A 23,315-nucleotide genomic window follows, 5' to 3' on the forward strand; every position below is an offset into this window, starting at 1 on the left:
AAACATGCAGAATTTTTTTTTAGGGCTTGGCAGGACAGATGTTTTCCCTGGCAAGGGTATCTGACACCAGGTGTCACAGTCTCAAAGTAAAGGGTCAGCCATTCAGGGCCAAGATGAGAACAAGCTGCTTCACCCAAGGGTAACGAATCTATGGAACTTAAAAGCACTGTGGAAGCTCAGCATATTCAAGACAGAGTGATAAATTTTTTAGATACTTAGGGAATCGATTTACAGGATTAGCATAGGAAAATGGTACTGAGGTAAAACATCAGCCACCATTTTAGTGAATTGCAGGGGAAACACAAGGAGCCAAGTGGCCTACTCCTGCTTCTTTTTCTTATGTGGCTACACTTGTTGAATTAATCACTATTAACAGATTCTCACATTGTTTTACACAATTAAAACATTCAACAAGAGTATCAGTCAGAATGAAAGATCAACCCAAAACATTACCTCTGCTTCTCTCTCCACAAATACTATCTGACCTGGGTGTTTCCAACATGTTCTGTTTTTATTTCACATTTCAGAATACACAGTATTTTGCTTTTTGAGTAGCATGTCTACACTCAATGAATTAACAGATGATCAAGGATTGAATAAAACTAACAATGAATCATGTTTTCAGGAACTTTGTACATGACTATATGCATATAGGCCTAAATATTAAAAGTAAATTTTAAAAAAATATTCACAAGGTTAGCCAGGTTATTGACTTGTGACAAATTCCATCTAGATAAATAGGTTTTTAATTAAGGATTTCTGTGTGAAAGATTTGAAAACATGACACTTGTTTGGAAAAACTGCTTTTAATAGTTGCCATGTCACCTTCCAGGTGTACCCTTCCAAATACTGGACAAGTATCTCACTCCTTCAATCTTGGAGATAAAGCACAAAGTTCAAATTTACTCAGTTGTTCATACCAGGCATTACAACCTTACTGATTCAAGACTATGATGTCAATTTTCAGATCCACACCGTAAAACAGCTGCAGTCAGAAATATAAACCACTTGCCTTGCAGCAGAAACCTGCATGCATATCCCTTTTTAACTACCCCACCCCACGCACTGCAACTTCAAACTCATTCTATCAAGCCATTTAATTTAACCTCATTTCACAGTGTTCACTCTATTGTTAAGGAGAACTGCCCCAAAACTTCAAACAACTTTTCTCAGCTATCAGAAATTATAGTAGTCAACGCCAAGCTGAATAACAAGGCAAATTAATTTTTCTCTTCACACCAATAGCAGCGGAAGATATAAAACTAAAGCAAATCTATCCAATTGCAGTTGGCACGGTAGCATAGTGGTTAGCGTAATGCTATTACAGCGCCAGTGACCCGGGTTCAATTCCTGCTGCTGCCTGTAAGGAGTTTGTACGTTCTCCCCACGTCTGCGTGGGTTTCATCCAGGTGCTCCGGTTTCCTCCCACATTCCAAAGACGTACAGGTTAGGAGCTGTGGGCATGCTATGTTGGCGCCGGAAGAGTGACGACACTTGTGGGCTGCCCCCCAGCACACTCTTAGCAACGCAAAAAGACATATTTCACTGTGTTTCGATGTGCATGTGACTAATAAATAAATATCTTATCTTAATAGTAGAAGTCAAAAGGACTCCAGCAGGAGACTGCAAATTAACTTTGCAATTATCTGCGAAAGGAACTAATTACAGAACCTGGTATGTTTTCAGAAGTGATATTAAAGGTGAACACAGCCTTTATTTGGAACAATGTAAAGGGACAAACAAACTCACAGTGCAAAGAAGCACATATGTTATAATAAAGTTTTAAGATGCAAAATACTTTTCAAAATGGGGGAAACAGAAAAGAAAACCACAGAGGTAATACAAATAAACAATTCTATATCCATGAGTATTTCCTGTTAAACATTCACTAGGACTTTCCAGTGTCTGTGCGTGTTGGCTCACACAAAAAATTAATTATAATAGCTGGATAAAGAGTCTGTCAGAAAATCAAGTTATACATGTACTCCAGTTTCATGGTCAATTTCAATCCATGCATAATTAAGCTCACCTATGGTAAATTTACCAAAGCTGTTCCTAATCCTGCAATATTTAATATTAATTCTACGTACTAAGAGATCATCAACATTTATAGGTTTAAGGGTATATACTTCATAAAACATAAAAATATGATACTCAGTTAAACTTTGCACCATACATTTGTGATGCCTTAAGTAATGCAGTGAATCTTGAAGAACTGCTGTACCTCTTCAAGTCAAAGTTTAAAAAAATCCTGTTAATTTAGATCTGCTTTCTAGCCCAGAAATTACTGAATCGACATATTTGTAGCAAGCATCAGAAATTAATATTTTTACCTCAACTTTCAGATTGTATCAATTTTTCACCAAAATGTCAGTTAATTATAATGCAGCAACAGAGCATTCTGAACCCTGTGAACACCCAGCCCAATTGCCTATCCTTTAATCCAATGATTCTTAATGACAGAATAAAAGTGAATATTGGGATGATAGAGAAATTAGGGGCTTTAAAAAAAAAGGCAAAGACAGACAAAAAGGTTAGAACAATTTAAAAAAAATCTGTCAACCAGCTGCGTCTGTAAATTTTTGTACAAGTCCTTAAGTGGTTCCTGAGTCTGTGGCACAGTAGGTATGTGATATTTTTGAATACCACACAAATATTCTATCAATTTTCTTGCAAAAATTGGTAGGATATTTGAGTAGTGTCATTCGCAAAAGACATCCACCTCGATTCTGTTACTAAGCATTCAAGGTTTGCATCCCAAGAAACGTTGCCTTCCGACACAAACAGGAAGCTGGACGACAAGATCAATGCAAAAATACTGCCATTATAACTGAAGAAAATATTTAGAACCTCTTATAACATCTCAATAGCTCTTACAGAAGTTGCCAGTTTCAATCATTCCCTTTCTGGGCGTCAAAAGGTTGAGTGCCATGGCAGAACAAAATATGCAATTATCATTGTCTTTATGACATCAATTACCAGCACCAAATAGCCATGGTAAGATTAACACACATTTTTGATACAAACCTAGAAATTACAGGAAACACAATTTCAATGAATAGACAAAAGTCAACATTGCAATTTTGCATTTCTGCAAGGCTAATGAAGAGTAACGCAAATCATACATCAATCTAGAATGAGTTACAACTCAGGTTCCAGCTCTTCTCAGTAATGAACAGGTACTTTCTTCTCCCCCCACCCACCAGTAATGGCTAGCACCATGCAGTCATATTGTTTCCAGCATTTTTTTTTTGGCCATCAGTAATTCCAATTGGAAACATCATTAGCCGACAAGCATTTAAGCTACTGAAATCATGTTTTACATATGTGGAACTTCATCACAGAGCAGGATTCTGCAACCATGATCATTTTATGCAATCAATAAACAAGACATCTTCACTGTACGCACAATGAGAACTTTCATGCATAAACTAGGTATTAATCTATTTAGGTCTGCCCCAACATATAATTTTCTAATACAAGGCAGAAACAGAAAATGCTCTAAGTACTCAGCAGGTCAGGTAGCATGCACAGAGAGAGAAAAACAATTAATATTTCAGGTTGATGACTTTTCAACAGATGTAACATTAATTTTGTTTTTCCCTCTATAGATGCTGCCTGACCTGCTCAGTATTTCTACCATTTTGTGTTTTTATAGATTTCTAGCAAATGCTTTTTTTTCCGTGGAGTTCTAATTTAGCTCATGATAATACACTATGAAAAAGTTTTCCCATACAAATACATTAACAAAATTAATCTGTATAAAATATATTTGGAAAAACAGAAAAAAACTTGCACGACTAAGGTGAATGCATAATAAAAATAAAAAGTCCCACAGAGCAAAGTAATTATTAAATCAAACATCTGTCACTCACCGCCAAAGTATCAAGTGCATCGATCAGTGTTAAAGAATAGTTCCCAAGGACATCATTAATGTTTATGTTTGAACTAGAAGGAAAACAAAATCAATTACAAGTTCCAAAAGCAAAATTAACTCGTTGGGATTAGAATGGAAATACATATTATCAAACCTCCCTGCTAGAATTAATGTGACAAAGATCTTGCTGCGTCCACTCCATTCAGTTAGTTCACAGAATCATTTATAAATTAGAAAGACATCAAACTGCATGAACTCCACTTTCATAACCTAAATACACTAATGCCATGGCAGATGCTTCACAGATTAGGGTGGGGGTAGGTGAGGGAGAGGAACAAAGACGTTGCTTTCTTTAACATGGAAAAACAGAACTCTATTGCTATTGTGCTGAACAGGATCTAGTCAAATGCTATGTGCATACAAACAACCCAAATGGATGCGAGAAATTGTACACAAGGATTTAAACTGCAATTCAAACAACTTGTGCTTGAAGACTTTGCATACATTCAGTAGGTTGCCTAAAAGTAATAACTCAAACCTATAAAGATGATATGAATTTAATGTAATTTTTTTTAAACTTTCCTAATTCAGTGATATATACCAGTCAATGTGAGTTCTCTGTGTTTTTCTGGGACACTATTAGGAAACATATCGTTCACAAGGAACTAAAATGCAAGCTATAGATGCCACAATGAAGTCAAATACTTGCTCCTTTTCTGCAGTACAACTGCAAACAAATTGGTGAGGCTTTTTACTATAGCTGCCTGATACAATTGCTTTACAGAAATATATGGCAGCATAAAATTAGGTTTTCAAATTGTAGTACATGGTCCATAATAATTACTTTTGCTCTGTGTTAACATTTCGGTTGAGGGTTTGTAAAGAATTGAATCAGTAATATGAGAAATAAAACAGAAAATACTGGGAAGTAAGAGACCAAACAAATTAGCAATTGTGGATCATTCTTCAAATGGGAGTTTTAATAAAGGGTCTGCACTTAAGTTAACTCAGTTATTCACTCCACAGATTCTGACTAACTTATTGAATGTTTCCAGCATTTCCTGTTGTCGTTAGGCTTCATGCTACTTCAACAGCTTTAAATCACTCTCATTACTGTCTTATCCATGAGGCATTACTGTCATCATATAACCAATGAAGTAACGAAGTTTGCCCCAATAAAAAAAATAAGTATCTGTTCAAGGAAGGAAGTTATATTCTGAAGTTCATAGTTTAATAATTTAACTATTCTAAAATCTCCCCATGCACACTAAGTATTAATTTGGCTATGAAAAAGATATTTTAAATCTATATTGCTACAGAAATAATAACGAACAAAACGTTATAATGGAGATGTATTTATACCTCAGCATGAAATCTTAACAGAATTTTTTTTTCTGGTGTTCTAACCTGCTGTACTCCCAGAATTTGAATACTGAGTACAGAATTGGGCTACAAAGGCATGTCAGTATCTATGTGCAACAAGAGCCTGTTCCCACACCACTTCACCTAACTCAATCTGTGTAAATTCTCTTCTCACTTAACTAGCAATTCACCATAACTATTCTTTAAGCTTATGACTTTTTTCTAATGTATGGCTCCTTTCAATTAAGCCTTAAAACCTGCCTATTTTTTAAACTTTTTGGGAGCAGGAAAGAATTCCATTGACAGTTAATATACAATCTCCACACCTTACTTAGTTTCTGTAATTATGCAAGGTAATGGTTCAGCCTATTACCCACACACAAAACACGATCTTAAAAGATTGTTGCACATAAAAAAAACTGCAAGAAAAATTTCTCTTCAGTTCTGCTGGGATCATATGGAAAAACTCATTAATAAAAAGTTAAACAAATATGCCAAAATAGGCCTAATAATTAGCAAAACAGTTCAAATGGGTCACAGTCTTTTTGTAATATCAACAAAAGCAGGTTCCATTTTTACACTGTTAATTTTGTCCTTAAGTTGGAAAATACACAAAATCATTTGATATGGTAACCATACCTCCACAGTATTGTAATGAATGGTATTGAAGAGGGCCAATTAACATGAACATTTATTGGCTTTCCCTACCCAGTTACAATGAATGGTACAGAATCAGGATGCCCCACACTCAATGGCTGGTTTTGAGGGGCTTGAATTATCACTGTTACATTGAAGTTGAATGTTACATTGATTGATACCATTGCACAAGCATCAATAGAAGCGATTGCTTGCCAATTTCCAAAGCACTTCTCTTAAGTGATCTCCCACAGTGAAACTGGCAGCCTATGTTCTTCACAGAGAATGGTGTCTGATTACTGCGAGGAGGTTACATGTAAACAGATATTTTTCCCCCCAAGAGTGATTTTCATTTGAATTGAACAACATTTATGGGAGTTTGTTCATATGTACGAGTGTCCATAAGTCGGGTATTCATAGCCCAGGAACAGCCTGTATAATGCAGAGCACAACAGTAGATTATTTCAGATAAAACTAAACTTTATTTTCCTAATTTGATGATTTATATTGCCGCTTGCTCAACTTTAATATAGAACAGCACAGCAAAAAAACTGCACTAAAAGCAAACTCAGCCATTCAGAATGCTGAACTGAGTGAAAGTTATATTTTCTAAAAAAAAACTTCTCATGTATATAATAAAAATCTTAGCAGCATGTACTGCACAAAAGCCATGTTGTAAATATCTGTTCCCATATCATAGCGCACTCAGCCCAGTCAATTTACATTTACAGATTTGGGATTTTATTTGATTAAATGAACAAAATTTGCATTTTCCTCCTTTAAATAATGACGTAAGAACCCAATGAAGCGTTCATGCAAACTAAGCGGAACGCTAGGTTGTACTAACCACAAAAGAGATAATATCAGTATCAACTATCTAGTAAAACTAATTTCTTCCAACTCTAATAAGAGGTCATTGGCGTGAAAAGTTAACTCATGTTTCTCACTCCACAGATACCAGCTGACCTCTGAGCATTTCAAAAAAAAATGTCAGAAATAGAGGATGGGAGTAACTACATGTCCCCACGAGCTTGCTGCATATTGTCCACTTTCCTTTGGGATTCCCTTGGTGCTGAAGGAATTAGCAATCACAGTCTTAGAAACTCAAATTACTGAATACCCAAAGCCCTCTAATTGCTGGGGCACTGAAAATATATTTGTTGTGTTTCATGAACCAATGCACCAAGATCCCAGCAAAAAGATAAAAACAACCCGTTTAAAGAAAATATTCTGCTCTTCTTTCTGAAGTGTATAACCATGTTTTGCTACATCATACACTATTTACAATCTCCTTGCTGACTTCCTTAACCCGTCCATATCCCTTCACACTATCCTCTGAGCTCACTTTGCTACCTACCTATCTATATATCATCAGAAAACTGACATAAATTCATTCACTAATATAAGCTAAACGTGTATTTGCCAACTACTGGTAACAATCTACCAACCTGAATAATACCCACCTATTTCCAATCTTTCACCTGTACTTTATTCAGTTTTCTACAAAAAAAGGGCAGCACAGTAGTGTAGCGGTTAGCGCGACGCTATTACAGCGCCAGCGATCGGGGTTCGATTCCCGTCACTGTCTGTAAGGAGTTTGTACGTTCTCCCGTGTCTGCGTGGGTTTCCTCCGGGTGCTCCGGTTTCCTCCCACATTCTAAAGACGTACAGGTAGGTTAATATGGGGGTTTAAAATTGGCGGTGTGGACTTGTTGGGCCGGAAGGGCCTGTTACCACGCTGTAAATAAAATATTTTAAAAAATTTTTTAAATCTTCATGAGTCCTTTTATTTCCTTGATTCATTTTCTGTTATTATAGATTTCCAGCATTTATGGTATTTTGTTTTGGTACTGTTTTGTTCCCTATTTTCAGCAAACATTTTCTCAACCACATTCTACCAATCTAAAATAAATTCTTTGACACTGCAAGTTTTCAAACTGCAAACTAATAACTAAAGTACAGACAACTGCAGCTCTAAAATCAAATCTGTATGAAGTGCTGGAAATAAACTGCATAAACATCAGCATCCAAAAGAAGAAACAATCGTTAACATTAGGAGTGATATCCATTTGCCCTTTATCAGATGTGGAATAACAAGTTTTCAATATGAACCGTGTATTTAATCCATTTCTGTGCTCATGAAATCTTGGAATTCAATGCTTACAAACTTTCTTTTATGGAATAGTGAAATGCAATTAAAATACTACTTAAATAATAAAAGATAAAAAGCAGCTGTTTACAACAGGTCAACTTTGCCCAAGGAAGGAAAAATTATCTCCTATTCAGGAAGTATTCTAATAGTTCAGAAAGCATTTATTAGTCCAACATCCTCAAACACCCTTACTCATCACAACCAGCAATGCACAACCCATCCCATTTACCTCACCCCTCCCAAGTCTCCTCAGCATTCCTAGTCCACACCGATTCTGCCCACCCTTCTCCTGATACCTCTGCCACCTTAACCCACTCTCACCCTCCTGTGCCAAGGCTGCCTTACACTACCTCCTCACCATGACTCTTCTGCCTTCATTCCAGTCCTCCACCTACCCCAGCCTTCCCCGCCTCTCCTGGACGGTCGTCCTCCCAACTCTCCCCAGCCATAGGCCTACCCCATCCCTGTCCTCCCTAGACGCCTGCCCACTCCACCTGTGCTCCCCAGATCCTCATCCACCCCAACCATCATCCTCAAGCCCACCCCCAGACAATTACCCACCTCACCCGTCCTCCCCAGACACCCGCCTATCTGACATCTCCTTCCCTGACTCCTGCCCAGCTATTCCGCACCCAACCCCCTGTAATACCAACCACCCACCTCGTACCCGTCTTCCCCAGCCATCAGCCCACCCCACTTCAGTCGCCCCAAGACTCCTGCCCACCCGACCCATCTTCTTCAACTTCCCCAAGCAACCACATCACCCTTATCCTCTCCGGACCACTGCCCACCCCACGCCACCCTCTTTCCCCCTCCACACTCACGGGTTATCCCGGTCGGGGCCCCTGCCCCGGCAGTCGATGGGATTGAGCTCGTCCTGCGGGAAAGCGTGCTCCATGTAGTTCTCGTAGCCGAAGTAGAACATACGCAGGGCGGCCTCCTTCATGCGGCGGCGCTGCGGCTCGGGGAAGGCGCTGTACTTGCGGCTGTACTCTCCGAAGCTGTCCAGGAAATTGTAGCCAGGCCCGGCGGGCCGGGAGGCAGAAGTCAGCCGCCTCTTACACACCATCGGATCCCCTCTCGCCAGGGAGTGTCCACCCGCGGCCTGTCCCCGTACCCAAGTCTGGTCAAACCATGACGGCTTCTTGGCGGCCTGGCCCTGAGCCTCGGCCTGCCGCACCACACTGAAGCCGAAGCGAAAGGGCACGAAGCTCTGGTAGAATCCCAGGCTGGGCCCGAAGCCGAAGAGGAGCCAAAGGGTGAGGTGGAGGCCCAGCCTCAACAGCAGGAGGCCCAGCACTATCGAGCGCCATTGCATTATCGGATCACCACCACCACCACAACGGCATCGCTCAGTAGACCCGACCCGGAGCAGGCCCAGCTCCAGCCCTCCGGCTGCGCGCCCCGCCCTCCCACCCCACGCCGATTGGACGAAATGGTGACGTACTAAACGGTGGTTGGTCCGTACTCCAGTCAATTCAATCCACGGTCGGTATTGCCTTGACTTTCCCACCCCTACGGGTAACTTCTGGCCAATGGGAAGCAGGCACTTGCTGACGTCAACACGGATCTGTCACTCACCTTTCGGCCTATTATACCAATACCTGTTATTCTGAGGCGGTACCCAAGCCGCATGCTTTCTACGGGGAAAGTCCAACTGCAAGTCCAGAGGCTGGAAACCAGTACGAGGGTGTTTCACACATACAGCTAACATTTATGGAATAATCACTTTTTATTAGAACTGGGGAGAAAAGTCATTGCCCTTGTTTCCACCTCAGGTGGAGCAGTCCAAATCACACTTTGCTAAGGTGGTCCAATGAGAAGTTGATTTTTTAATTGTTATTTTAATCAGCGGGCAAATTTTAAGTACAGGCTCCTTTTTTTACAAATCTCATCTTCAATGTTCTTTGTGGCCATGTCCCCTGGTTCTAGTCTCACCAATCAGTGCAAACAACCTTCCTGCTTCTATCTTATAAATTTATGAAATAGATATGTTTCTATAAGATCCCCTGATTCTTCTGAATTCCAGCGAGTATGGTCCCTCCTCAAAGACTACCCCCCCATCTCCAGAAGCAACCTGGTGAACCTCCTCTGCACTGCCTCCAAAGCCAGTACATCTTTCCTCAAGTAAGGAGAAAAGAATCACATGCAGTACTCCAGATGTGGCCTCACCATTAACCTGTACAATTGCAGCATAACCTCCCTGCTCTTAAATTTAATCCTTCCACCAAGGAAAGCCAACAGTCCATTTGCCTCCTTGTTAACCTGTTGTGATTTATGGGCAGGCACAGTCCCTCTGCGCAACAGCATGCTGCAGTCTTTCACTATTTAAATAATAATCTGACCTATTTTTCCTTCCAAAGTGGATGACCTCACATTTACCAACATTGTACACCATCTGCCAAACCCTTGCCCCCTCACTTAACCCATCTATATCTCTCTGCAAACTCTCCACATCATGTGTGGAATTTGATTTTCCACTGGCTTCCGGCTTGTCTTAATCCCTCATTCAACAACACTTAAAACCAAAGGAAATTTGTTTCTGAAAAATTGATTATGTGACTATCTGCAGAGACATCATTCCAACAATTAAATCTATACAATATACAAAAGCATTTACAACTTGAGGCTGCAGTTTAATTTTAATCAAAAAAGATCAACTTCCCCATTGTTCAACATATCATTAAACAGATACAGCAGCTTCATGGGATTATTTGGATCTCAAGTTCAACACTTTACACCAATTTAAAACATTTCCTTACAATAACTGGGATTTAATGATCAGGAATAGGTTTTAATCTTGTCCAATAACCAAGTATATTGCTTTTTTCTAAATGAATCTCAAGATACTTTCAGGTGTTGCCTCCAAGCTCCATACTTTAAAGCATTTGACTGAGATTAAGAAATTCAACCACAACTGATGATGATCACTCGACCCCACTTTGGAGAGATTAAAATACTTTGTTCTGACAACCCTGTTTGAAAGCTGAAAAAATTATATTTTAAATTTAAAAAAAAGTAATCAAATGGTTAAAGTGAATTTGACATTCAGTTCATACAAATGTTTGTGAACTGAATCAGTCACGCCCTCCAATATAATGCACATGATTGCAAACACACAGCTAAATTTAAATTCTGGTGGCAATTGATCTCAACAGCACCCTCTGGGGTGTCAATGTCAAGAACCACAGGATTCACACCCAAATTTCAACCCAGATGATGGGCAAAATCAAAAATTGCAAATTTTTTCTCAGAATTTAAAACATTATGCCCAAAACAATATAGACCAAGTTTTTTTTAAACCTTTCACAGTAGCTCTGAATAACATACAGAAGTCTGCAAGTTGGCATATTACATTTCCACCAGTCCAGGATGTTGTGTTGTTCTTATATGCCCAGAATTTCTGATGCACAGGCATGCGTTCACGTTAATACAGCATTAATGATCTTGAGCTAGTGACTGACAGATAACAGAGCAAGTCCTATTTCCACAACTCATGCCACGATCACTTGAATTCAGCTTAAATTTAGTCAATTGTTCTGTAAGAACAAGAGCTGTGAAACCACAGATGGTAGCTGAAGAACCAGACCAATTTCAGTTTAAAATCATTTTAATTCTGAAATCAATAACCCATTGGCCATGAAAAATAACATTGCTCAATTCCAGCAGTTCATGGGAGATGTGGCACTCAGGCTTTGTCAAATTTGAATAGTTTGATCCAACTTCATATCCATAAAACCAGTGCAATTTCCAGTGCACTTTCCTGATTGTGATCCTAGCAGAAACACCAGGCTCAATCTTCAAGTGCTATGACATTAGTGTAATAGTGACACACAAATGTTCATTACTGGAAATCTTAATCCAGATATTCCAAAAGGAATCTAAGTAGGAAGGGCAAACTGAAGTCTGAAACTCAACTCAAATTAAATAAGCATGATACAGTAGAGGCACCTTTGAAATAGAAATGCTCACTGTTTTTAAAATTTCCCCTTGAACAGATTTTCTTTGCATGTAGCCAAAATACCTGCATAACAAATATAACATGATGACAATATGCCCTCGTTAACTCCATTTATTTCAACAGAAGTGAGAGGAGAGCACAATTATTCACAAGTCAACTAAATAGAAAAGTAACCTAATTCCACATAATATTTACAATCTTATAATTGGAAGAGGTTTTGCATGCACATTTGCAGGAAATTCACGTTGCCCAATAGTGCCAAGACTCTTAATGTTGAAGCAGTGTATTCAACCAGCACGCCAAATGTATAAATTTCAGATGAAGCTTAAGTAAACTTATGTGATGGCCCCAAACTACAACATACATATGCTACTTGTATGCAAAAGTTCATGTCTTAAATACAGAGACAGTAAACATTTAAAAAATCCTAGTGACACTGAAATATCTACAGCACCAACAACATAAAGGGATGCAATGCAACATGCTCCATAACCCCATTTGTAAGGACATTAATGGTGTGAGATCAATAAAAGCTATATAAAAAAAAATTTACTTGTGATACTGCTGACTCCAAACACAAGGCTGAGAAATAAGCATGATTATTTTCATTGGCTCTTCCTTGTGCTTTTTATATCACTGACTTCAACATTTGTCTCAATCATGATTTTTATATAACAGCATTTGTAAAGCAAGTTTGTCTCACAATGAGAACATACTTTTCAGCGGTATGCGTCACAAGGGACTTGAAGTATTTCAATATATTCAGAATAGTGTATTTCTGCTTGTATCCCATGAAGAATGAATAGTGAGTGAAGGACAGTGGCTGTTCACATGGGTTTTCACCATTAAATTTCAGCTTCTTCTAGATTTTGAATGCTGAATTAGCCATTGAAGAGTAATATCTAAGAACAAAACAAAAATGCAGGTTACTAATTTGAATAATTGTCTTTTTGGGTAACAATTAACTATGTTAGACAATATCAAGATGGGTTAAAAACATTTAGTTGCAGTCTTGGCTATCAAAATACTGTCTTGAACAATCCAATCATCTAACCATTGGAAAGGAAATGCAAAAAAGTCTATTGTGTTTTAAGCAAAGCAAATTGTGCCAAACTTGTGTTGACACAGCAATTTATCTTGAATATTACAGGAAATGCAACATTTCAATAACCTCACTGATACAGCAGATGCCACGATTCATTTACATTTTAAACCATCTGCAAAAGTTTAAAGAGCTCCAAATATGGGCTGGTCCTGACAGGTCTGTAACAGTATATTTGGTAATGAGTTTGACATTCAAATTTATATTAAACATAACATCCTCCAGTTCATTGCATCAGTTAGGCAACAAAATTGAGTTCAATCTCCATTGCTTTTCCAAACCAGCATAAAACAATATTCAACATGCATAAACAATAATTCATTTTTACTATTCATGACTTCAGTTGGAAAAAAAAACAGCATTTTTCCAGGCATGTGCCCAGTTGGTAAACATCCAAAATTTTGTACAAATATACATCTTTCATTGCCGAAGTTAAATCTGAAGTACTAGTAACAATGCAATTTAAATTAAAATTTTAGCTGGAAATTGTAAAATTAAAGCAATTGAGTCAAGCTGGATTGTTGTAATAAAGCATGGTTTGTTCAGTTAGCAATAATCTCCTAGATAAACTCCTGCAAAATGGTTATCCAGTTGTACAAAGATGCACAACTGGATAAGCATCCAAATCCTGGACACTCCTGTTTGCTATACTGTCTCTGAAGCTATAATTCACACTGGATATTGGGCTCTCCTTTTACCTTCCAAACAAATCTGTACAACAATGAAAAACATCAATTTGTATTGTAATCATGCTCAGATGATTTTTTAACTAGTGTATGCTTCCATACTTTAAGAAAAAAGACATTTTAATTTCTTAAAGAAATAAAATTGTATTGATCAAATTGGTGACCAAATTATAAAACTCCTATCTTAATCATGTCTTATATTTTTATTACAGTTTTCACAAAAGTCTCAAAACTTTCTCCTGTACGACCACCATGTGCAAACAGAATTAAATACTTAAACCATACAGATTACATGCATGCCTTTTTCAAAATGTAAACAATCATAGCAAAATCATCCAGATCTGCCAAAACTTATCCAAGCTCTTACTGCCAGAGTCAAATATTCCAAATTGCCCCAAGCAGCTTTCCATCCGATATCCCATATAATTCAAATTCTTCCCTCAGGTTATCTCAAACGAAACCCCTTACTTGATGCTGTCTTTGGTTCCCACTCAATTCCTTAGATTGACATCAAATGACAAATGGACTTTTACTGCTTGTTTATACAAAATCGACCCAAACAATCTCATGTTCATATTTTTAACCAGGACACCCAGAGTAAGATTAAAGAACTTAAATGGACTGTTTTTAGTCCAAGATTTGCCTGCAGAATTAGCATGAAGTCTTCATAACTGACCCAACCATGACTTCAATTTGCAATTTCAGTTGGATCACTTCCCCAATCCCACATATACAAGATCCCATGAATTTGGATTCAACAAAAATAGTCAGGTGTGATCTACCCATTGCAAATCCATGCTGACTCTCTAGTTTAAGTAGTTAGCAACTTGAGCATGCTTTTATAGTTCCAATTGATACTGCATGCATTAATAGTGCTTGTTTCTCCTCCTTAGGGCCATATTTCCAAATAGTCTCAAACTTAACTGATATCAAGGGGAACAATTGAAATATTTCTTACCTATGTTATCCTTCTCTTTGCATGAAATTGAATAGCAGCAGATTTCTCTGTCCTGAATAGCAGCCAGATTCCTACGATTACAAAATCAATTTAATTCTCAAAAACATTGATACAAGTACATACAATTTGCAAAGTTCTGGGACTGATCAAAATATTTTAGTCACATTCCACTAATTATTAAAGATGTATTTACCATTGCTTCCCAATAACCAAAATGTATGATAAGATTAAAGATAGTCATCTCAGTCATTAATAATCTACCAACACACAGTTAAAAACAATTTGAGAAATAAATAGTCAGTAACATCTGATCACTGGCATCAGATTGGGTCAGATAAGAAATTCCAATGTTAATATCTGATTAGCATTAAACAACATTGACTAACACAATCTTTATTATTACTCATAGCATTGCAATCAAATACTTTTTTTTTAAGAAAAAAGGAAAACCAAGGTACAGGGAATATTTTGAGTGGTCTTAGATTCTTAGAAAGAGCACTGGAACAGAATCTATTATGACAAAAATCATTTGAGTTTAATAAAAATAGCTGGTCAAACACAGATTATACTGCCAGCAGATGACTATTTTGAATGTGTAAAATTTTAATAAGAATTAACTATTTTAGCAAGATGGCTCGGTGCATATCTCATCAGCAGTTTTCTAAAATAAAGGTTAACCAAGACTCTGCTAGCTCAACAACAAAGAAAAACAGATGGGCCTGTGCTATGCTTAGGGAAAATTTTGCTGAGCTAATAAGTGATTTTTTTTTAAAAAGCTCACTGCACAATATTTCAAGACCCACATCAATGGGGCCATGCTCAGTAAAACAGGGTTAAAATGAGTATTTGCACCTTACTTTTGTTCAGTTCAAATACTGTGCGGACTATAAAGCTGGTGTCACAATCCAGGCAACAAGAGCTCAATGACCAACCTTAAATTGGCTTCAGAGCAGATGAGGAACTTACTGAAGCACAATGAACAATATTTTGCTGAAGCAAAATAAAATGTGATGCAATGACAATTGAGGAATTGAGATTATCCACTCAAGTGACCAGTGTACGTGTTACTGCAACCTATTCAGGCCAGACAAAGCAGAAAATGCTTTGGATATTATCTTCAAATAAAATATGGTTCCTCTAAGAAAAAAAAATCCAAAAATGCCAAAGCTAAGAGAACTGGTGCTCAGAAATTAGTTCAAAATGAACAGGCATGTTAATCTGTCATATTTAAAAATCTTCCCTAAATTTTTTCCTGAACCCTTAAAAGATTGAAAGTGGCCATGTAATAACATTTGCAGTATATATTTGAAAATAAGAATATTTGGAAGTGGTCTTGAGAAGTGAGCAACTATAACTTGTCCCCTTGCCTTGTTTCACTATACTTGTTTCTGCCATTTATTTACAATCTAATGAAAGTGCTGGCATAACAGATATCTAAAGTTTCTAATATACTTGGAAGCATTTTAATCAGAGACTAAAATATAATTCTTTATATTCCAGGTTTAATTCCCTGGCACCATTAATCATACAACTTTGAAATTCTGTGAAGAATCAGAAAGTGTGCAATTATTCAGAACAATGACTTACATTTTCTCAATGAGCTGTTTTTCATCCAAAGCATTTGGTAGATCTCTCTTATTTCCAAGAACTAGGACCTGAAAACACAAATTTAACAACTAATACATTGTGCCTAAAGACATGTTCATCTCTTAAGTCTCAAAATATAGTTTTTACTTAGAGGTGAAAATAAATTTCTTTTATAGTGCTAAGATTGTACTGATTACATTGGCTACTTTCATTACTGGTACTCCATATCAAATTATCTTCACCTCAACTTCTAATAAAACCAACATAAACACTTCAGAATTAGTTTAAATTCAATGACTTCTCATATATATGATATATATATGAAAGAAAATTTACACAAATTGTGTACAAAAACAATTTAATGACTAGTGAAAGTCCAAACATTGCAAATGAATTCAAACTCATGCATCAATAGTTGACACTCATTTTCATTGTAAACAGCAGCTGTACTGTGGGTTTTCCCCAGCTAACGGTAACTGCACCTCTCGACCATTAACATCAGATACCATACCAACATTGGGTTGCAGTATTGTTTTTAAACATGACATGGACTCAGGAACAAAAGATGCAGAATACAAAATCTTTGAAATATTGTGTTACTTCAAGCTATTTAGCATTTTTTGGAAAATGGTGCACCTTGCGTCTATATCCTGAACTCCTGTCAGTGCCTTCTGCACAATAGCTTTCCAACTACCTCAAGATACTCCCAACATAACCTAAGCATTTCTAGCTCCCACAACTTATGCTTGTGGGTTCGCATAATGCACAGGTGTTTTGCACCAAAATATAGTTTAAACTGCGTATTAGAACCAGAAAGGCACCAATATAACAGGTGTAGCAGTACTACACAGAATCTAATCACCAGTTCAGATGCCAGCCTACATTCTTTGAAGAACACACTGATAACAAAAACAGCTTAGGGAAATGCCTCAAACCATATGGACCAGCACAGTTTAACATCTGACAGCCTCTTCAAGTGACATTGGGATGACACCCAAAACAAAAATATTTGGATTTAGTATTCCAGCAAGAAAATTTCCTTCCCGACCTTGAAAATAAAGTTATAGATTAGCATAGCTTCTCTCACAAGTACAACAATTTAAAATTAATTACTGAAGGACACAGCTCTGGCTTTGCTAACAAGGAGTTTAGTTTGTCATTAGTTGCATACTTCAAAGTCAAAACCAACAGAAGCTTGCAGCAGATATAGATAAATCTTAATTGCAGGGCAGAGCAATGGTTCCAGATATCTTCAAACCCCTGAAGGCAGTACAGGATTTAATTCTGCAAAATGTGACCAGGATTCAGCAGATAAGTTTACAATTCATTTTCTTATTGCCATTGCTAATCAACACAATTACGTTGAGTGTAGGGTCTCTTGGGGATAAATTCTGCAAAGCCACACAATACATTTCAATGACAGGATTTTTTATATGGATAGGACATCTTTTAGTGCAGAAAAAAGAAATCAGCAAAGATTTTACAAAGATTCTTTTCAAAGGAGCAACCATACTGGTAATTTCAACCCTGCCAATAAAATACAGCAACATCAAGAATACAGACTGAAGTGCTGGCTCAAGCAGTTATTGTTGAAACAGGGATTCTTTTGCAACAAGCAATTATTCTGGTATTATCAACCCTCCAATGAAGTGCAGTAATGTTATTCAGTAAACATGTGCTGGTATAAGCTAGTTGTTGTGACAGATTGCTTTAGTACTACAGGAAGTCCCCGGGTTACGAACGAGTTCCAATTTTGAGTCTGTTCGTAAGGAGAATTTGTATGCAAGTCGGAACAGTTATGTACAGTTCACATCTAGTGTCAATTAGTCCTAAATTACTACAAGCTTCAGTTATTTATTGCTATATATTAAGATCCAAATGGAATTTTGATTCCAGTTTCATTATAATTCCACACAATGTGAAGCAATCTAAAATACAGCATAACTTGTTATCGCCGGGACATGTGAAGACTGTCAGTCTTATATGCATTTGGTGTCATTCATTACAGTACAGTACTGTGAGGTACAGTTACCACAGAGTGAATTGTTGTGTATTTGCCGACTGACAGACAAAATCAACTTAAGGACATCTGTAGAAATGGACCTCAGTCATTACCCGGGGACAAAGTGTCACGGGAGTGTGGGAGCCCATTCATGGCGTCCCTCCTCATTCAGAACTCTGAACATCCCTGCCCTGAAATAGCGGTACAGATTGTAACACATGAAATCCACGATCCAGCCGTTCACCACCTCCATCACCCGGAAAAAGTCAGCACTGACGGGCAAACCATTCTGCACCCAATTCAGCACCTTCTTCCTGCCGTTCGTAAGTACAGGCATTTGTAACCCGGGGACTTCCTTATTTTATGATGCACCATATGAGTAACAAAAATGTCTGGATTAGGGTGTACAAGTTGAACTTAACCTTTGCCCAATGATTTATGCTTTAAATTTGCCACTGGCTGAGAGATACTTTGACAAGTGACAAAATTTTTTTAAAAAGTGCCCTTTAAGTGCATCCTTCCTATACAAAAAGATAACATGCAGAAGGTCAGGCACAGCTCAGATGGTAGCACTCAGATCACCCAAGTTCAAGATCAAGTAGCAAGACTACAGCATAAATGTAATTAAGCTGACACTAGATCAGTTCTGACAGAGTTCTGCACTGTTGGAGATACCATATTTCATATGAAGTGTTAAATTCAGACTCTGCTTTCCCTTGTGTATGCAAAAGACCCCATGGGCACCATTTCTACAGGACAATGTACACCCCTCATTCAAAAACAGCAGAAATAGATCATCTGGTAATTTAACATCATTTGTTAGAGCTGCTGTGTATTCTACATTATCTCAAACACAAGCTACAAGATGCTTCCAGACACCTAAAAGACAAGGGTATACAGTGAACTCTTTAGGGATTTGCTTCATTGTAACTGACTATTCAGCAATAAAGTTAAATGTGCCATCTAAATGGAGCTCAACAGCTTTACTAGAACCCTAATTGCAGCCAATGGAGTCTGTTACTCTCATTTTTCATCAACACCATATGTAAAGTCCAGAGCCTAAATTGTGACACCTGAAGAATTTCACATTAAAACACACACATCATTGATGTCAAATAGAATTCTGTACAGGCAGTCCCAGGATTATGCAAGGGTTCCATTCCTGAGAATGGTCCATAAACTAATTTTGTCATGAGAATTTCAATGAGGGTCGATTAACAATTATTGCCTTCCCCTGTAGTTACAAATAGTATGGAATCAGAATGTTCCACATCCAATGGCTAGTTTCCATGACCTTAAAATATCAATGGATGTTGCATTGTTTGATAAAAGTATTTTACAAGTGTCACTAGAAGAGATTTGCCTTGTCAGTTTAGAAAGCAAATCTCTTAGGTGAGCTGCCACTTCACAGCAGGAGGCATGTTCTTCAAGACAATGTATCTGCTTAATTACTGCCTGGAAGTTACATGCAAACAGTTTTATTCTGAAGACTGGTCGTCTTTTGAATTAACTAATTGCTAACCCTATTCCATAACTCAAGATGTTTGCATCTCTGAAACTAACTTTCCTGTCTTGAGTAGTGCTTTAAAAATTTATGGGAGATTTTGCCAGATGTCAGATTTCTGCAAGTTAAGTCTTCTGTAACCTAGTGAGCCCCAGTAGTCACAAAAAAAAAGTTATTTCATAAGATCCATGACTTCAACTATATTGGGTCATTTTAGTGCCCAAAACAAAAGACAACACCAGCAAAGCAATGCCCAAATGCTAAATACTCAAAACTGGAAAATGCAATCATTCACTTAAAAAAAACTGAGACATAGCAACCTCTGCTGTTCCATAAGGCACACTGCAATTGGGTCAAACCAAATGAAAGTCTAGAAATGATCACCTGACCCACTGAACAACTGAGGGACTTTTTGCCAGCACATTTTCATTTCTAGTTGGAAGACAGCAAAATCAGAGTGGCTTGCCGATCACTGAACCAGCCACCTCCCGACTGCCAGCTCACCAGTAAAGCCAGCCCTTCGATCATTACATCACTGGGAGCTAGAATATCCAGGAATGCCCCCATCCTTCAGCAATCTAGCCCACCAAGTTTTTTTTTTGCACAGACACAGCTGAATAGCAGGAAGTCACTAACAGCAAGCAGAAATGGAGGAAACTGAACTCTAAATACAGTAAGCCCATCTAATTGCTTGTTCAAAGTACCAACAAGGCAAAAGCATTTTGGACAAAAAAGATTGAAGCTAGCCTTAATTTCTTCTTCAGCTGTAGGGTTTTGCTAGATCCCAGAATCATGGGGCACCTTAGAGAATCTAGGGCCCAGTGGCACGGCAACCAACCCAGCTTTGCTAGTGAGATGGTTGGAAACCAACTGGTTAAATAATGTTGCCACTTCCAACTGGAGTTGAAAATGAATGCTGGCAAATAACCCCATTATTGTCAGTCAGTAGGTTTAAATTTTTGCTTCCTTGGCAGATGATCAACATGGAAACACAGAGGCAGTTCTTGGGCATGTTATTTCAGGGGCAGGAGGGAGAAGATGGCAGAGGAAAACACAAAGTTATGCCTCACCATATGATGGTACAGCAGAGAAATGCCACTGAGGCTTCACTGTCAATCATGTGAAAAAAGGAAATTGTGCCACCAGCATATTGATGCAAAGACCAGTCACGTAACCTTCCACATTCCAGTCAGTGCAGAATTTGTCACAAATGCAGGATGACTGATGAACGGATGCGAAGTCAGATGATCTTCCACTACCTAACCACAGCCCAAGTTTTATAAAGCATTACAAATGCACCAGCAGATGAGACACCAGTCGATGCAGAGCCACGACTAAAATCATTCAAAACCCTCAACTGGCTTCAATTGTTTAACTTACTCCGGGTGACCTACATCCTGCAACTCCAAAGTTCCTTACACTTGTTCATCAATCCTACTGGAAGAGAAGCTAATATCCATGCAGTATCAAACATCTGTGCTGTGCATGATCATACTGAGTAACATTACTGACAACTGTTGCAAGCTATACATAGCTTTATTTTACCTCTATTGCAAACACAAAAGCATCACACCTTGCACAGAATATTACCCTTCAAGTCACACGATCAGTCTCCATCAAACTTGTGGCTTCTCTTTGTTCCCGATCTCAGGGTCCCTCCTTGTGTTAGTCCCAGGGCCTTTCTGCAATTCCAGGTACTCATGCTGTTCTGGCCTTCAATAAGGAGTTAAATCTTGGCTCTCTTCTATTCCTACAGTTTTCCTCCAATGACACAGCACTACATCAATGCTTCAGTCTTGGTCTAACCCATTTCAACCATCTTCATCTTGTTGCAGCTGGACTAACTTTCTACATAACAGCACCTCCATTTTCACTTCAATTGTGCGTCGTAGGGTTATTGGTAAGGAGGGATGTTAAATTGATAGCTCCTGACAGTTCATAAAAAGACCTCATTTCCTCCCATGACCAAGTCTCCCACAGGTATTTTGCTATCTTAACATAGGTCTCTAGTTATCTCATTACCATAGTAACAGCAGCTCCACAGCCTGTCCAAGGCCTTGGATGCTGTTGGAGGAGTCTTAAATTGAACCCTTATTTCTCATCTCACTTCAGCCAAACGGCCACCTCCCAATTAATTGGGCCTGAGATGGAGTATGACTAAGCAAATTAATTTCCCAGTTTTTCGCTGCTGCTTAGTGAACTATTGTGTATCATCTCATGCTAGACTACTTTATCCCATAATGAATCAATGCTGAAGATTCACTCCTTCAATTAAGTCATCATCAATCTTCTTGCTTATATTTTCTTGACATTCTCAGAGAACTTCACAGACCATTAACAGTCTTGTAACATGGCAACCCCCAAATGTTGGTTCAAACAGAAAACACTGTCCATTCTTCTGCTCTGGGGTGGCTACTTTAACCCTTTGACTACCAAATCCACACGTTTAGCAAACTTCAAGTTCACCTCAATGAAAAAAGTTCTTGAAATTTAAGAACCACAGTTTAAGAAATCTCATTTCTAACTTGAAGTGAAATTCAAATGAAAATCAGTTTGGCTTATTGCAAGTATTCAACAGGTCAAGAGCATCTGGCAGTTAAAATTATGTACAATCTTTTTACTATACATGTTTAAATACATTAAATCTTATAAAACTAAATACAGACTATAAATCAGTTTAGTGCAGTAATATGTTGAAATACTCACAGGGATTCCTTGCAGCTGTGGTTTATCTAACAGATTGTGAAGTTCATTTCTAGAAGCCTCTATTTTATCACGGTCTGCAGCATCCACCATGTAACTTTGAAAGGAAAAAGACAGCACACTAAGTATTTATTCTACACAAGTAATCGACTATTTTGATTAGATCATACATGACTCAATGGCATAACTCATTTACTTGTTTCCTTGCAGCCTGCAACTTGACACAAAGATCCATGGGCACAATGCATTCAAACAATGGAGCTGCTGTGGAAATCACCTTAGATTGCTGCACTGTTGTGTTGTTTGAAAGGCTAGGCTCAGTGGCAGTTTAGCATGGTCTCTTTAATAAATCAGTTATCAGCATCCTGATAATCCAGATGCAACTAATTCCATTTCTATTTTAAAATTAAAATGAGTAATAAATGGACACTTAATACTTAAACAACATATCCACGTAGGTAGCTTGTATATTACTGGAACATAGAACATTACAGCACGAGAACAAGCCCTTCAGCCCACCATGTCTGCCCCAACCACGACGCCAATCAAAGCTAATCCCATCTGTCCGCACATGGTCAGTATCCCTCTATTCCCTGCCTGCTCATGTGTCTGCCCAAATGACTCAACATTGCTATATTCCTGCTACCACCTCCCTGGCAGCACGAGGGGTAAAATAAAAACATGCCTCGCAAATGTCCTTTAAACTTCTCTCCACCACCGCCCCCCCTCCCCTACACCTTAAACCAATGCTATCTAGCATTTGACATTTCCACCGAGAAAAAGAC

At 38.1% G+C, this 23,315-nt stretch overlaps 2 protein-coding genes across 2 annotated transcripts in view; both read right to left on the reverse strand.

The window, feature by feature from the left end:
* Positions 1–9,501, reverse strand: part of edem1 (ER degradation enhancer, mannosidase alpha-like 1) — a 32,538-nt gene extending 23,037 nt beyond the window's left edge. The window contains exons 1-2 of the mRNA XM_052018518.1: positions 8,852–9,501; positions 3,876–3,948 (exon numbers count right to left, since the gene is read on the reverse strand). Coding sequence (XP_051874478.1) covers positions 3,876–3,948; positions 8,852–9,345 — 567 coding nt within the window. The 5' untranslated portion in view covers positions 9,346–9,501. The remainder of the gene's footprint in view (positions 1–3,875; positions 3,949–8,851) is intronic.
* A 1,155-nt stretch (positions 9,502–10,656) lies between these two features.
* arl8ba (ADP-ribosylation factor-like 8Ba) overlaps positions 10,657–23,315 on the reverse strand; it is a 39,729-nt gene continuing 27,070 nt past the window's right edge. Inside the window, exons 4-7 of the mRNA XM_052018751.1 lie at positions 22,534–22,627; positions 16,322–16,389; positions 14,735–14,805; positions 10,657–12,890 (exon numbers count right to left, since the gene is read on the reverse strand). Coding sequence (XP_051874711.1) covers positions 12,841–12,890; positions 14,735–14,805; positions 16,322–16,389; positions 22,534–22,627 — 283 coding nt within the window. The 3' untranslated portion in view covers positions 10,657–12,840. The remainder of the gene's footprint in view (positions 12,891–14,734; positions 14,806–16,321; positions 16,390–22,533; positions 22,628–23,315) is intronic.

The sequence above is a fragment of the Pristis pectinata genome, chromosome 6, assembly GCF_009764475.1.
Source record: "Pristis pectinata isolate sPriPec2 chromosome 6, sPriPec2.1.pri, whole genome shotgun sequence".
Lineage (NCBI taxonomy): Eukaryota > Metazoa > Chordata > Chondrichthyes > Rhinopristiformes > Pristidae > Pristis > Pristis pectinata.